The 15523-nt window shown below is 36.3% G+C and overlaps 1 protein-coding gene across 6 annotated transcripts; it reads right to left on the bottom strand.

Annotated features, from left to right (window-relative positions):
* Window positions 1-1288: 1288 nt before the first annotated feature.
* Window positions 1289-15124, bottom strand: LOC144558099 (protein ALWAYS EARLY 3-like). 6 transcript variants are annotated; one of them, XM_078306816.1, is made up of 21 exons: window positions 14933-15124; window positions 14234-14358; window positions 13392-13490; window positions 13194-13256; window positions 13035-13112; window positions 12744-12939; window positions 12172-12392; window positions 11191-11509; window positions 10750-10833; window positions 10447-10670; window positions 9753-10067; window positions 9453-9631; window positions 9077-9359; window positions 7726-7935; window positions 7474-7620; window positions 7242-7382; window positions 6884-7096; window positions 6040-6333; window positions 4712-4986; window positions 4628-4676; window positions 1289-1434 (listed from the first exon to the last, which is right to left on the bottom strand). In XM_078306816.1, exons 2-19 carry the CDS (start codon window positions 14339-14341, stop codon window positions 4786-4788), a joined length of 3375 nt encoding a protein of 1124 aa, XP_078162942.1. In that variant the 5' UTR covers window positions 14342-14358; window positions 14933-15124; the 3' UTR covers window positions 1289-1434; window positions 4628-4676; window positions 4712-4785. The 6 variants fall into 6 exon arrangements, with proteins under 6 accessions (XP_078162942.1, XP_078162941.1, XP_078162946.1 ...); XM_078306815.1 differs by having other exon boundaries at window positions 7474-7626; XM_078306819.1 differs by lacking the exons at window positions 1289-1434; window positions 4628-4676; window positions 4712-4986; window positions 14933-15124 and adding an exon at window positions 13697-13760 and having other exon boundaries at window positions 6194-6333; window positions 6884-6954; window positions 7026-7096; window positions 7474-7626.
* Window positions 15125-15523: the final 399 nt, after the last annotated feature.

Here is a 15523-nt window from a genome sequence, read left to right on the forward strand (position 1 = left end):
ACTCGTTTATTTTGGCCCGAGCCTAGACCGAGCGAGCTGGACCTAGATCACCCGAGCCAAAACCCCTGGCTCAGCTTGTGACAAGCCAGTCCGAGCTAGCTCGCGAGCTGACGAGCTGGCTCGCTGGGCTTTATTGGGCTACTATTATACAAATTCAAAAATAAAAAATAAGAAATTTCATTCAAAAAATTTAAGAAATTGTCCAGCATGCACATCTTCAAGCAACTAAAGCCATATCATTTCTTCCGAATCCGAAAATACATCAATTTTGTATAATTGCGCCTTTAAAAATGAGACTGGACTTAAAACTATACGGGACTAAACCCTAAATTCACTGTAGCTTAACGAGCCGAGCTGGCCCGGTCCGAGCTGACCCCTGGCTCAGCTCGTTTATTTTGGCCCGAGCCTAAGCCGAGCTGGCTCGTTAACAGCTCGGTCCACTACCGAGCGAGCCGCGAGCTTTTTTGACAGCCCTAATGGAGGCATTTGAACCCTCCTCATATAATATACTCGGAAGCCCGGGAAATCTCCCAGAAGAAGTGAATAAGGGGCCCACAGGCCACAGGAAAGTTTAATTGTAATCATGCATTAGTTTGTTATTTTCCTTCTTTTCCCGACGAGAGAGAGAGGAAGGTGGGGAACAAATTAAAAATGCACAAATATGACATGTCTTTTTTAAGAAAAGTTTACAATTATGTATTGTATCTGGGCCTCACTTTTTTTTGTTCTAAAAATTCTTTAACACGGAATTTATTATTAGACGCCGACGGACATAAGCCTTATTTTACTGTGCCGTTTTGAGTACCAACTGCCTAGGTATTAATCCGTTGTGATTTTTTAACAATAATTTGTTTCCGTGAAAAGCAGCTCCTTAAGAAAAGGTGTTAATGCAGAGTCTTTATTTCTTAAATATTTTCCACACATTTTTCTAATATTTTTCTTAACAAAAATGAGTAAGCATGTGTTCATTTCAGTTCAAGCGAATGTCAATACTTACTTTTCAAAAGACTCCAATGTTAGTTTGATAGTTGTTAACATCTATTTTAATCGAGTTTGTATAGTGGAGTAGAGACGGTAATTTTGCGTGCACGGCACAGATAAAAAGAGGCATCGGTAAGTTGCTAAGCCTACAAAATTTGATGGTCTTGGATGGAATATTAAATACCATTCAAATTATATGAAATTAATACACAACCAATTTATAAGTTTCCACAACATATCTATAATTTTTCTTGTATCTTCAAAAAAAAAAAAAAAAGTAACTTGAAAAATATTATCGAAACATTAATTCATTATCAATAAATCCTATACCAAAATCAAATTTTAATACAATACCGTAAAAGCTACTATGCACATTGATTGGACTACAGACTCGGAGACTCCTATCCTATGTCTCTCTCTAGTTTTCTTCATTACCCTGTTACTAAAGGCAGCCTTTAAATCCGGTTTCTTTATTAATAGAAATAAAATAAATTAAATATTTAAAAACAACACTACTTTTGAGTTTTTGCGAAAACTAAGTAGATCGGGCCCTGTAAACCCGTCCCACCGGACGGGTCCAATTGACCCGTCCCGGTTAATCTGATTTTAACCATAATCACGTGAAAAAAAAAAAAAAAAAAAAATTCCCGGACGGGTTTAAGCATCCCGTCCCGGGCCTGAAAAAAAAAAAATTTCCAGGGCCGGGTTTAGTAAGTCCGTCCCGTCCCCGTAAAAAAAAAAAATTCCAGGCCGGGTTTAAGCAGCCCGTCCCGTCCCGAAAAAAAATAAAAAATAAAAATTTCTGGACGGGTCCTCTTAACCCGTCCCGGGTTTAAAATAAAAAATTTAATACCCGGACGGTTTTGTTAAACCCGTCCCGTCCACTTATTAACTTCCTCCCCGAGACTCCCATTTTCAGTCCATTTCAGTCAGAGAGCAATTGTCGCTCATTTTCATTCTCCTCCACGCAATGCAGAAAGCTATAGCAGAAGACGTTCAGACAGAGACAAAAAGAAGTTGTTAATTGCAAAATCAAATTTCAAACAGGTAACTCAATTATATTTTATGCTATATCATTCAGTAATTTTTATAAAATAATTTAATTAATATTAGTTTTTATTAACATAATAATAATAATAATAATAATATGTAATTTATTCATTACTGTGTAGGTTATGTAATTTGTATTTAATTAATATTAGTTACGAATATATTTCAATAGGTAAATTTTGTAATGGTATCACTAAAATATTATCAAACTTAATTTGTTTTTACGTAACTATTGAATTTTATATTTGTTCAATTAAATGATTTTGTTATTTTCTGCTATGTCATTCACTAATTTTTGTAAAATAATTTAATTAATATTAGTTTTTATTAATGTAATAATAACATGTAATTTATTCATTATTGTGCAGGTTAATTTATAAAAAAAATTAATCGTGTTGATACTGAGAATTTATTTTGGTGGTGAAATACGACACGGTCGTAAAGGAGTAGAGTATAGTATTAGTCCTCGATTCTCATTGAGTGTGACTGATGAATACGGTTGGTATGATGTGAAATGTGAAATTTATCGCCAACTTGGATATTCTGAGAATGAGTATAACCTAAAAGCACATGCACGGGTTAATGTTGGTACAACAGCCCGACGTTATTATGAGAAAATTGAAATCGTGTGCGATCAGAGTTGGAGAGGTATTTATATCCAAAGTATGCGTGCCCAAACCCAGTATACTTTTCTTGATTTATACATTGAGTTGGTTCCAATCATCGGTGAAATACAACCGCAGTTATTTGTTAATAGTATGGTGCCGGAAACAAATCCAGAACCTCGACAGACCCATTATAGTGATAACTATGCGGGTCCCAGTTTCTTCGAACCCTATCAGACACAACAAACACCGAGGCAAGACCCTCGACATACCCAATATAGTGGTAACTATGCGGATCCCAGTTTCTTTGAACCCTATCCGACACAACAAACACCGAGGCGAGACTTTTATCTGCATCCTTATCCCAATATGAATGGTTTGCAAACCGAGTCTAAGCAATACAAACCGAGTCTAAGCAAGAATGGTTTACAAAGGTCGTTGTACTTAATCCCAGTCCAGATACCTCGAGGGTCCACTCCTACATCTCTGTAATCCTGTCAATGTAAAGTAAAATATTTTAATTAAAGTAAAATATTGTAATTCAAATAGTTATATCATTCTATAAAAAAAACAAAATGATATGATTCATGGAGTAACTTACATCATCATGGATTCGTGAGACCTTATGTTGGTCATGCGGCATCCATAATAAATTGCTAAAATTATTTGCTGACCATGCCGATTCAAAACCAAAATCATCATGTGCAGCTGCAGCATGTGAAGGGCCACCCGGATCACGACTACTTGACATTCTGCATGCATGATATTTTAAAAAAAATTAATAACAATCTAAATTTACTAACCACTAATATTTTTAAATAAATTACTAAATTAAGCAATTACGTATGAACTCTAAAACTCACAAGAATAAATAAATTGATAAATAAATAAAATACGAGATGAATAGATTATCTAATTTATCACTTCTTGCCAAATACACTTACCAAACTAATAAAATGAAATCTAATTAATTCAATTCATTTTCAGAATAGATTATGAAAATAAGTACCTACATTACCTAAATTACTTGTATTACCAAAAAATCTAAAATTAATGAACTATGAACTTTAGGCTAGAATATTGTCCAAATAATCCTATGAATTATTTATATCTAATAAATTGCAACTACTGATTGAGAGTAGGTAGTTAATCTCAAGAATAACTAAAATAATGCTATCAATACTAGGGGTGTTCATCGGTTCGGTTCGGTTGAAACCGAACTGAACTTGGCAAACCAAAGTTATCATTCAGTTTTAAAAATAGAACCGAACCGACCCGAATTAGCATAGCAACCGAACCGAACCAAAGTTTTATTTCGGTTTGCTCGGTTTGTTCGATTCAAACCGAAATATATTAATTTTTTTAATTAAAACAATTGATTATAAACCGGACTATTAAGAAATAAACTAAGATATTTAGAAATAAATCAAGTATTTAAAGCAATTGATTAAGAAATAAACCGGAGTATTAACAAATAAAAGGGTGTGGTTCCGATCAAATTCATATTATATGAAAGTTCGGTCGGTTCAGTTATTTTGGTTTTAAATTTTTTTATACCGAATCGAACTGAACCGAAGTTATAATTCGGTTTTGAAAACCTAACCAAATTGATCCAACAAACCGAAATAACCGAACTAATTCAGTTCGGTCCAAAATCGAACCGTTTGAATACTCCTAATCAATTCTTTTAAAATGCAATTAACAAATTAATTAAATTCACTATAATGGTACGGGACGGGCTGCTTAAACCCGGCCTGGAATTTTTTTTTTTTTTTCAGGCCCGGGACGGGATGCTTAAACCCGTCCGGGAATTTTTTTTTTTTCCGTGATTATGGTTAAGGGATAATCAGATTAACCGGGACGGGTCAATTGGACCCGTCCGGTGGGACGGGTTTACAGGGCCCGATCTACTTAGTTTTCGCAAAAACTCAAAAGTAGTGTTGTTTTTAAATATTTAATTTATTTTATTTCTATTAATAAAAAAACCGGGCCTTTAAATATCAAGCTCTAAAATCAACGCATATTAACAAAAGGTTAAAAAAAATATATATATATATATATATATATATATATATATATATATATATAACATGCACTTCAAAAATGCTTAACTACTGTTTGAACAGAGAAAATAAAATGCCCAATACAACTAGATAGGCGGGAGCTCAGGGGGTGAATGGGGGGACCGATGGGGAATGAGAGCAAGCATCTGGTTCTTGATGATGCTCATCCAGAACTCTATCTCTCGATACAACCCTGCATTCTCGGGGCAACAGGGTTGAATGCTCGAGAGTGTTGAGTCCAGAATATGCGTCACCTCAGCAGGAGTATGTTGCCTCTCAGTACAACCCTGCCACAAATAAAAGATTATGTAACTGTAGATATAAACTTTTCTGAAAGAAAAAATTCACTGTATCTTAGTATTCGCAAGAAAGGCTCCATAGTTATGTGGTATTGCAGAAAGAACATTATTAATACGGGCAAAAGAGTGTTCTAAAGTTCACTAATAACCTTTTGACCCAGATAGATTTATAATTACGGAAAACAAAAGTGGTTCTCTCCTTCAATCAAATGACTCCACATTTCCCCTTGTCACCCATCTAATTTATAACCCACTGATAAATGTCCAGTGAACAGCAAATTCAAATAAAGAAAATAATTAAAATAATTATTATTTTCTATAAATTATTTTGAAGGGGCAAATAATTCGAAGAAAGAAACGATCATAGAGAAAACAACTAATATTTTGCTAGAATATTCCTAACCCATAAACAGCCAAATTTTTTTCTGTTTTGCAAATACAAGGCAAAAGGAGAGAATAGTACATAAAATATTATTTTCTTTTTTGCGATGTATGTTCATGAACAGAGAATTCAAATATATATATATATAGAGAGAGAGATGGGCTATGGTGCATTGCAATGCATGGAGGGGTTTGTGCATTGGACCATAAATCTAAAATTCAAAATTCAAATGGCTGATCCAAACCGTTCATCTTGTTCTCCATATTAATATGTGCTTGGAGACCAAATTTTACATTTTTCTGAATTTTTTTACTATTTATTAAGTATTTTAGAAAATTGTTGATCCAACGGTGACTTAACAAAACAGTAAAATCAGCAGCCACCATTGGATCAACAATTTTGTAATTAAATACTTAATAAATAGTAAAAAAAATTCAGAAAAATGTAAAATTTGGTCTCCAAGCACATATTAATATAGAGAACAAGATGAACGGTTTGGATCGGTCATTTGGATTTTGAATTTTAAATTTATGGTCCAATGCACAAACCCCTCCATGCATTGCAATGCACCATAGCCCATCTCTCTCTCTCTCTCTCTCTCTCTCTCTATATATATATGCAGCTATAACCCTGAATAATACACGAAACATAAGGTGTACCTGAATAATTAGTAAAGTGGAAACGCATGACGAGATCAGCTTAGAGGGAAGCCTGACCTCCCCTTCAAGTCCAACATGCATTGTTGAGCTCTCTACATTCACAAAAGAAGGGTTAAACATGGCTGAAGTCAGATCCTCCAGCTTGTAAGTGGAGTTGGCATGTCCTGAATCAGGAGGGATGTGGCTTATCCCTAGTATGCTGAAACCAAATCCAGAGTTGCAATTGCTCAAGCTATCCAGCACATCTCTCATCTTGACAAAAGAGTCTTCACCTTCCTTTGTAGAGCACATCGCCTATTAGAAGATATCACTTTATAATCACCACCCAGAAAAGAAAAACATAGAAGGCAAAAATTAATAACACAATGCTAGGCTTTCAAAAACACAAGGTGGTTCACTTTGTTAAAAGGGAAAACAGTGACCATTGGTACTCTGGATACAAGCATTGGTCATTGTACTTGACACCTTGACGGAGAGTAGAGGGAGGGAGGGAAGCGGAGAGAATTCCGTGAGTAATTCTTGTTTGGTTGGATGTTTAATGGGAGTAAGGTTAATGGATGTTACTCTTTTAACCTCATTTAACCTCGTAAAGCTTTTATTTTGTTAATCTCTAAATCACAGTAAAATACAGTAACCTTCCTTTCCGTTCCGTTCCCTCCCCTCCTGCACTTCACCTCCCTTCCCTTTCACCTTGTGTGAACCAAACATAGTGTGAGTAGGAAGCATAACTACAGGTTCTTTGGTTTGGTACTTTGGTTGTAACCTATAAGGCTATAATCAAGGCATGGGTCTAGACCAACTATATCTCATATATACACCTTAACCTTTCAAATGGAAGTGATACCTGGATAGCAGCATCAACCATCATTTTGGCTTTCCGTCTTGACTTCTCCATGAACTCTGCCACTTGAGGACCTGCACTATGGTTGTTATTAGATCCCAAGCTGTTTAACAAATTTGAAGGCTCTCCACAAGTTTCTGTAAACCTGGATGACGGATTTGGTGGATCTCCCTTGTAGGTGTTGCGCTGTCTCAGAGTGAGCAATGCAGAAGCAAGCTACAGAAAAATCACTCGGTTAGACTTATTAGTAAAAACTGTTTATATTCAGACCAAAAATGCAATTGCACTCAGCGTTTCAAAAATATATCATTTCTTAATTTTATATAGTTAATATGAGAATGAAACCTCAAAAATCATGCACCTGATCATTAGCCTCTCGGAGTTGGCCAAGCACCATGGTATACTGGTCTTTAAAATGCTTGGAATCAGAAATGCTATCAATCTCCTTCTGCTTTCCTGAGAATTCTTCATGCATGTTCCTCAACTCCATTAACCAGGTCTCCTGCATTTCCCATGACATACCCGCTTTTAGTTCCAGATCTTACGAATTAATGCTCAAGGCTAATAATTCTCAGAGATCAAATATTAAGTACCTTTTTCTTGAGAGCACGAGACAGCTCAGCAAGAGCTCTTATGTCAGCCTCCCTTTCCTGTATCTCTGACAAAGTGCAAGGATGTTTGTACAAACCCTGTCGAGCAACTGTGGCAGCTTTTGCATGCGCAACTGAATAAATGCTGTCCTGATGCTGACAGTTTTCTCCAAGGTTAATATTTATCTAATGGCATGCTTTTAGCTTGAGAATGAAAGAAATTGAACATGTAATAAGGTGAAAACAGAATATGACCTTAACTTGCTTCAAAAGAGTGTTCTTTGGATAAGTGGCAGTGTGAAAGGGTCCACTTGCGTACTCCAAACTCTGAGTTGGTGGGACTCTAGGAGAAGCACCAGTTCTCCAATCATTATCTTGAACACCAAATTTGCTCGCATAAGCATTTTGCCTTCTAAGACCCTCAGACATATTTTGCACTGGATTCAGTGGCATGCAGTTTATATCCTGCATTTGGCAAAAACAATAAACAGCATACTGTCAAAATATTGTCTAGGAAAAATAGGGTGTGTACCCATAAAAGCTTCTCTAATTGGATACATCCCATTCAAACTTTAAATTTAGTTATATTCCCATCAAATGTTATTATTTTCCCTTATTTATTCATTTGATAATTTAAATAGATTAATTTTAGCTAGAAACAAAACAACTTCTATCGAACTTTTCGTCATAAATCAAAAGGACCATTTTACTCCATCCAATGTACTTTTCTGGCCCACTAATCTTTTCCTACTTTCTATAACTTTCATTTTGTCTTCTATCAGATCTTCCTCTCTACTTCCATTTTTCGCTCTTGATTTGTACTCCACACTTATTTCTCTATATCTATTGCCTACAAGGTGTTTGGTTAAGTTTCTTTCCAAAACTTCTCGCAATGAACAACTCTGCTATAGTAAAAAGATTGAAGGAGAAATTAGCAGATGAATTGTGACACATGAACGAAATACTCTCTTCAAAAACGATTCAACCCAATGAGCCTTTTAGATCTTTATAAAACTAGGTTAGTTTGCACGTTACTAATAGAAAGAGCAGTAACCTATGAGTGCCTCATTATGATGCTCATCTCTATCAACTTGATTAGAGTAATGCTAGTTTAATATCGTAGTCCATCTATATAAGCGGTTCAGTATTTGGCAACAAATCAAACCCAAATAAGGACACAGTAGAGGACTTAAATAATAGACAGGTGGCTTCAACCAAAGACCAAGGGAGAGACGTTGCAACTTCATTCGTGAAGAGAGCAAGGCATGTAAAGAGCATTGTGAAAATTAAAGCATCTTTTTTTTTTTGTTGCAAAAATTTTCCAAAAGGAAAATTCTTGCTATGTTTGCGACTCTTCTATCACTGAGGGTGAATTGGTCATCTTGATAATTAATGAAATATAAAGTGGGAGAGCCATGATTTTTTTTATGGGGATATAGCTAATTTTAAAGTTTGAATGGGGAATATACCAATTACAGATGCTTTTGATGGGTATACAACTTTATGCCCAATTCAGTTCTTTATTGTCTATATCGTGCTGATCCAATAGTAGTTAGCCCATGATCCAGAAAGATACGACTTGCTATAAGGGGAGGAAGAAAAATACCAAGACAAATTCGACCCCCAATTCAGGGCGGTCAAACTGCACTCTACAGCGGTTGCTGTCAACAGTGAGAATGTTGCCATCATGCAGTTCTCTGAATTTGGGATGGTAAGCAACAACGCGTTGACCCACAACCAGGGGACGGGCAAGATCAGTCGGGAGTCCCTCCAATTTACCAGTCAGCAAAGCTGAGTAATGCTCCCTAACCGACTTTCGGTACGTGGCCAGCTTATACCTCTCATCCTTCAGAAATTGGGCTGACAGTCGACGTGGCTTACCTAAACAGCTGCAGATATAATAGCAACATTCTAATAATTAAGGGCAAATCAAGGCCAAGCCAAAATGTCAAATAGGGAAGAACAAGGAATTAAACACATACCTCTTGATGAAACCCCACTCGTTGCGTGTGAGTCTGGGGATGTGGCCAAGTTTGACGTGATTCAAGTATTCCACAAACTCATTTTGGACAAACCATGGGTAATCAATGGCACTGTAGAACCACTCACACCGGCACCACCTCCGGAAGAGACCATTTGATATGGTATGAGATAGCTTCTCCTATATAGCAAGCATAAAAAGAACAAAAGTTACGCACTAAAGGACCAAATGCTACTAAATTGCCAATATTCTTACTGCTAATTAGACTAAGTAGTGGACGGTGGAATCGAAGACATGGTACCTTATGATCAAGAGCAGAGTTAGGAGGGTAAGAAGATGGCCTCTTATCAGAAGTAGTCTCACTGTGCCAGTTCTCCCTCTTAGAGAATGCCTTTACTATACCAGACTTCCTGCAGCTGCTGCTCTTGGTTTGCAACTCAACCGCGTTGCATGTAGCCAAAATCTTACTTACATCTATGACAACTCTTGTTGGGCTAGTCACAGAGGGGGAGAGCTCAACTGGATTAACAAATTTGCCTGCTGGTCTGGATACTGGACTAGACTGGTTTGCACAATTAACTTTACTAGATGTCACCTTCTCTTCTTCCATAGGCACCTGGAAAGTCATCAGAAAATTTTGTACAATGCATATTTAATATTCAATTAAGAAAAAAAAAATTATAAAGTTTGGCAGCCTATAAATAATATTAGTAGGCATCATATGCTTTTCTACGGAATGCACATATCCTTCACAGAACACTACCAGTAATAGAGGCAGACTAGCAGGCTTATACCTAGGTACATTTTCCAACAAATAGAAAAAGACAAGAAAATTCAAAAGACCCTTATCAACTTCATGTCTAACCATATTGCTCTTAGCTTCAAATTTTGTGATATAAGAAATAAATACAAAAAAAAACACAAATATAGTTTAGCCTAATAAGGAAAATTCATGTCACATAAAACAAAACCAGTAATACCTAACAAGACAATACCTTCGAAGGAGTGGGCTTATGTTTCTTTCCTTTCTCGGGCTTTGGAGTCCTATCGTTAGCTTCAACAGTAGCACTGTCCTTAGCAGTTTTGGTCCTTTTACGAGAACCGCCATCAGGATCCAAACTGTCAACCTTCCTTTTATCCTTCTTCCCCAAGGTTTTAGGTTTAGATGGTGTTTTATTGGAATCTGTTTCCATGTAATCATCCTTAACCTCGGCCAACTCTAGATAGTAAAAGGAAACACCGAGTATGATTGTTTATTGCCATAAAATATATTTTTAAAAGCATAACAGCAAGCAAACCTGATTCAGCAATAGTTGGTGGCAAAAAGTTCACGGAGAGATCTGCTAATGTATTGAGGGCAGACAATGCATCACTTTCATCATCTGAAAATTAAATTGTAACATATAAAGAACAATGCATGTGCACAGAACCAAAACAGCAGCAATATTAAGACAAAAAATTCGGGATTTCAATTTTCACTTAATAAGCAGAATAGCTCATTGATCTGTGTTAAACTAAATCATCCTTTATTAAGGTAAACAAGATATATGGGGATATTGAAGTTATTGATATGCCAGGACAAAATATACAGTGTTTCACTTAAGATATAAAATAATAGCTACTAAATACTTTCGCACTCAATGAAGCAAATAATAAGCACTGCAAAAACCACAAAATGATTTGCGAAAAAGGAAGATGTTGAGGCATGTTTGTCATTTTCTTGGTAAAACAGAAGGTACCTCCAAAAAAGAGCTGCCGCCTTCTATTAGCATCCCCATCATCCTCGAGGCCCTTCCTGTTACTACTATCATGTCCTTCACTGCCCCTGCATGCCTGCTGATCATCGTCAGATTTGTTCGTAGTTCCGCTCTTCTGTATTTTCTTGTTAGAATTCTTTGACTTTGGACCAGTTTTACCACCTACAGCAACCAGGTCCTCTTGAGTGTAAGAAGGGCCATTAGGGGGATTTTTGTTTTCAGCCTCTATGCTTCTGGGGGTACCTTCTCTCTCGTCATGAAATATGACTGCTTTTGAGACGTTCATCTCTGATTTGGAATTCTGAATTATTTAATTCAAAACAAATTACCTCATGAAAAGATTAATAAGATTAAGAGAGAATGATTTGCATGAACAGTCCAATAGAAAAATAATAAGTGCAGAACCTGATCTGTTCCCCACACAAAGGGATTGTCATTGTATATGAACCTTAAATGTATAATTTTACCCCAAACAAATATACTATCAGAACTTTAAAACAGAATTTAATAGAGTGACAGACAAAAATAAGCCCACCCAAACAAGGTTTTGATAAAGCAGAAATGGTACACCAAGAAAACAACATGAACAAAGGATAGTCAACAGTAGGAAGAGTATCCTCTGGGCTACAGCATTCACTCTACACAATCCCAGCTGAGCGATTTTTTTGGGGGCCAGCCTTAGATGCATGGGGATCTTTAAGATTTGTGCCAGGTTAGAACGGACAGTGCAGATCCCTCATTCTACATGGTAGGGTACCCAACTGGATCTGAATTCGTGAGTAGTATGCGCTTTCTATCTACCACAAACTACTACTTCAGCAATCCCGTGGCCCAATAATATGCCCAAATTTCTCAAAGCCCAGAAGAAAACTGACTGATCAGAATACTTAAATTTGGTATAGAAACTAGAGCCCATGCAAGAAAATTTATAAAGAAAAGCACACTTCATTTTTTAGCAACAACCTTAACAGTAGCAACATCAGAAGAGGAGGGCGAATAAGAAACTTGTGGAGAACCACCTCTCTGGAAAACATCTGCCAGAGCCATCGCTGCTGAGTGGGCTCCTTCGTAATCCTCCTGCCTCACTGTTGTATTAGGGGACCCAAGCTTCATGTTACCCCTTTTCTGGATTCTCGCAACAGGAACCCTAGGGGTCCTTTTTCCAACAGCTCGAGGTGTGGTGGCTGCAAGTAGGTTTTACCCCCATTATAAAACAGGAACTTAGAAGTTCTTGCAATCTTGCTGATTAAAAAAAAAAATTTTTGGTAAATTACACTCGATATTTGACCACATTTACAAATTTCCGAGATCAAGGAGTAAAATTTAATTGAAAATGCCTGCACCATCACACTAATCTAAAAGAAAGGTGATAGCTGAAAGCACCTCCAATATGCTGGTTGCTGGTTGTAATATCAGAAATGCTGGATTTTCTTCACAAATAAGATGAAAGATTGTCCGTCCTTTGCAGAAGCAACATCAGTAGGAATAGGAAAGGAAAATACAACATATAGAAAAAAACCAGAAAAAGTATTCACCTCCTGAGCGTTTCTTCTTTGCTACTGAAAGAGTAGCAAAGCTAGATGAAGCGGACTGATAGGAAAGTAGGTCAAGAATATGCCCTTTCGAAGCCTTGGATTCTGTCCTTTGTTTACCTTTCCCTCGCTTTGGTGGTGGCTTGCTAGGTGTCTTCTTAGGTGTCTCATCACTTTCGTTTTCACTATTGCTCCCTTCCTGTAAAGTCGAGATAAATTTCTTTTGATTTATATCTTTTCTTCTAAACAAGATGACTAACATGTGGGAAAATGAGAATACGAGTGAATACCTACCAAATTACTGTAGTAATCAGTCATCATTGCAATTAATCCAGCTGCTGTAGCTGCTCCTTCCGGGAGAGAAAGATATGCCTGTAAAATGCCCCATCATCATTGCAATCACATATTGAGTTAAGCAAATGTTGCTTCTTCTTTTTTTCTGGAAAAACTTACTTTATTCATGTTGTAAAGAGCCTCCACCATATCACATGTTCTGTTGCGTACCGTACCAGACACCTAACAATTCAAAAATAATAATAATGAATCCATCAATCAACACTCTTAATATATCTCCTGAAGAAAAAGTGTAACCGAAGATTATAAACAAAATGAATAGGTAAAAATAAATATGATGATAAAAAATATAAGGACCTTTCTCCAGTCTTTTCCATTTTTACGGAAGGAATCATAAAATCTCTCTAGCTCTTCTCTGGTCCACTGGGGACCTATCAGGTCAACCAATTTCCTTTTCTGCAATTGTTATACCACAACACAATAATTAAATAAATGATGCAACTAATCTCAAGTTTATAATGTGTATGATCATGTTAAGCATATTTTAAGATTATAATAATAAAAAAATTCTTGGAATAAGTGGCCTGATTAAGAAAAAGGTTGATATTAAAAGCAAAAGCAAAGTATTTCTAAATTGCATTGCTTAAATGGGATTGATAAACCTGAAATAAAGTGTAAAATACATACACACTCTTACGGAAGTGATACTGACCATGCATAATAAGACTGTCCATTTTCAAAATAAGGATAGGTTAGATTGAGGACAAGTTCATTTGACAACCATAAAAACTGATAAAACAGTTATCAAACTAAAAAGAATCTGTAGATGTATTATCTACAGTTTAGAGAGGTTTGAATTCGGTGCAATTTGAAAGTCAATTTGTCATCATCAAATGATTTGAAAATATTTATCGGCTCTTGATCGGTGTCCAGTGACCAAACAATTTAATGTGTACCGTATTTATTACAACATAATCATTTTGTCAGTTGAACGGTTGTCAAAATAAGCTTGGTTGTCAACATATCACTCCCCTTCACAACATATCACTTAGTTAGAATGAATCGATGATCAAATTCATGTTCCAGACAAATAAAAAACTTTGCTATAGGTTATTTGCTAAGAATGTTAGACACCAAAAGAACCGAAATTCTATGTGGGGAACAAATTACGAGCTTGGTGGAAAATAATTTAACTTTACCTTAGTTTTGCTTTTGTCGGACGCACTGGGCCCTTCCTTGTTGGGCCACTCTTCATTGACATTAACAAACTTTTTATTCACCTTTCTTGTGTTCCTTGTAGGTGCCATTGGAGATTATGCCTTGACTGGATTAAATTCAAATAGGGGAAAATCAGAATTTAGTACAAAAAGATAAGTACAAGATAAATGCCTGGAAGACGCAATACATTAACTACTTAAACAATAAGAATTAATATGCAGTGCCCTATATTTCATCATCTATAATATTTACGATTTGAGAGGTGCAAATTTATTCAATTGTTCCCGTCTATGTGTTTCTTTTATGCGGGTTCGTAATTATGAATTCTACCAAATGAAAGAAAGTCAATTTCATACCTTGTCTTTCTCTTTGCCTTGCTCTCTTTATTCAAATAATACAAGAAAACCTAACCAGAGTTATTACATGCAAACTTGTATCTATGTTGCTCTGAATTATAAGTTTCTTTGCTGAAACGTTACCTAATGGGTAAGGCCTCATATTTCCAAACAAAAATTGTTTACTGGATCAATTGATAAATTTTGTTTGCCATAAATCGCAAAAATTGAAATTTCTGAATAACTGAAGTTATTGTAAGGATCGACTAGATAATAGAAGAGATAGTACCAATTGAAAACTCCAACAAAGTGCAAGTATTAAGACAATTAAAAGAGAACCCATACAAGTTGATTTAAAGAATTTCTATGCCGCTTGTAGTTCTGACAGAGAAGAAAAGGCGGAGCCTTGTAGAAAGAAAACTGCGTCGATATTGGGAGAGCAGTGGGTGAAATTGACTCGTCGGAGGTCAAGCAAAACTTTGCTATATCTGATGGCGCGAACCAATATTTATTTCCTCGGATTTTATTGTAGAAGAAATGCGGAAAGGAGAATTAATTATATTTTAGCAGGGAGGGAATTACAAGGTCATATTCGTCTAAAATTTGTTCCTCCGACGCAGATTGCCCTGGCAGGAGAGAACGAAAGGAAAGAGTCTTTTTCCTCTATTTTGAAAAATTATTTAATAATTAATACTGTTCGCGAACAATTTTACAACATAAAAAGTGATATTCAGGGGGTCCTATTCCACTGTTTCGCTATTGGCCCATGGGCCTTTCAATACCCAAAGAAAGTAAAACTGTATTCTTCGCTAGTGGATTGAATTCGGGTAGGGTACGGGTACGGGTAGGGCGGGTAGTCGGGTAGGGCGGGTAGGGTTTTAAAAAAGTGTACCCTACCAGTTTCAAATCCGTACCCGTTCCGGGTAACGGGTACGG

Source organism: Carex rostrata, chromosome 8 (assembly GCF_964058835.1).
Source record: "Carex rostrata chromosome 8, lpCarRost1.2, whole genome shotgun sequence".
Classification (NCBI taxonomy): domain Eukaryota; kingdom Viridiplantae; phylum Streptophyta; class Magnoliopsida; order Poales; family Cyperaceae; genus Carex; species Carex rostrata.

What these genes read in the sequence shown, in the direction of transcription:
- LOC144558099 (XM_078306815.1), bottom strand. Translation starts at nt 14,341, where the DNA reads ATGGCACCTACAAGGAACACAAGAAAGGTGAATAAAAAGTTTGTTAAT. An exon ending in ATGGAAAAGACTGGAGAAAG is followed by an intron (nt 13,257 to 13,391) that starts GTCCTTATATTT and finishes TTGAATTGTTAG; the next exon opens with GTGTCTGGTACGGTACGCAA. An exon ending in ACTCTGCTCTTGATCATAAG is followed by an intron (nt 9,632 to 9,752) that starts GTACCATGTCTT and finishes CTTGCTATATAG; the next exon opens with GAGAAGCTATCTCATACCAT.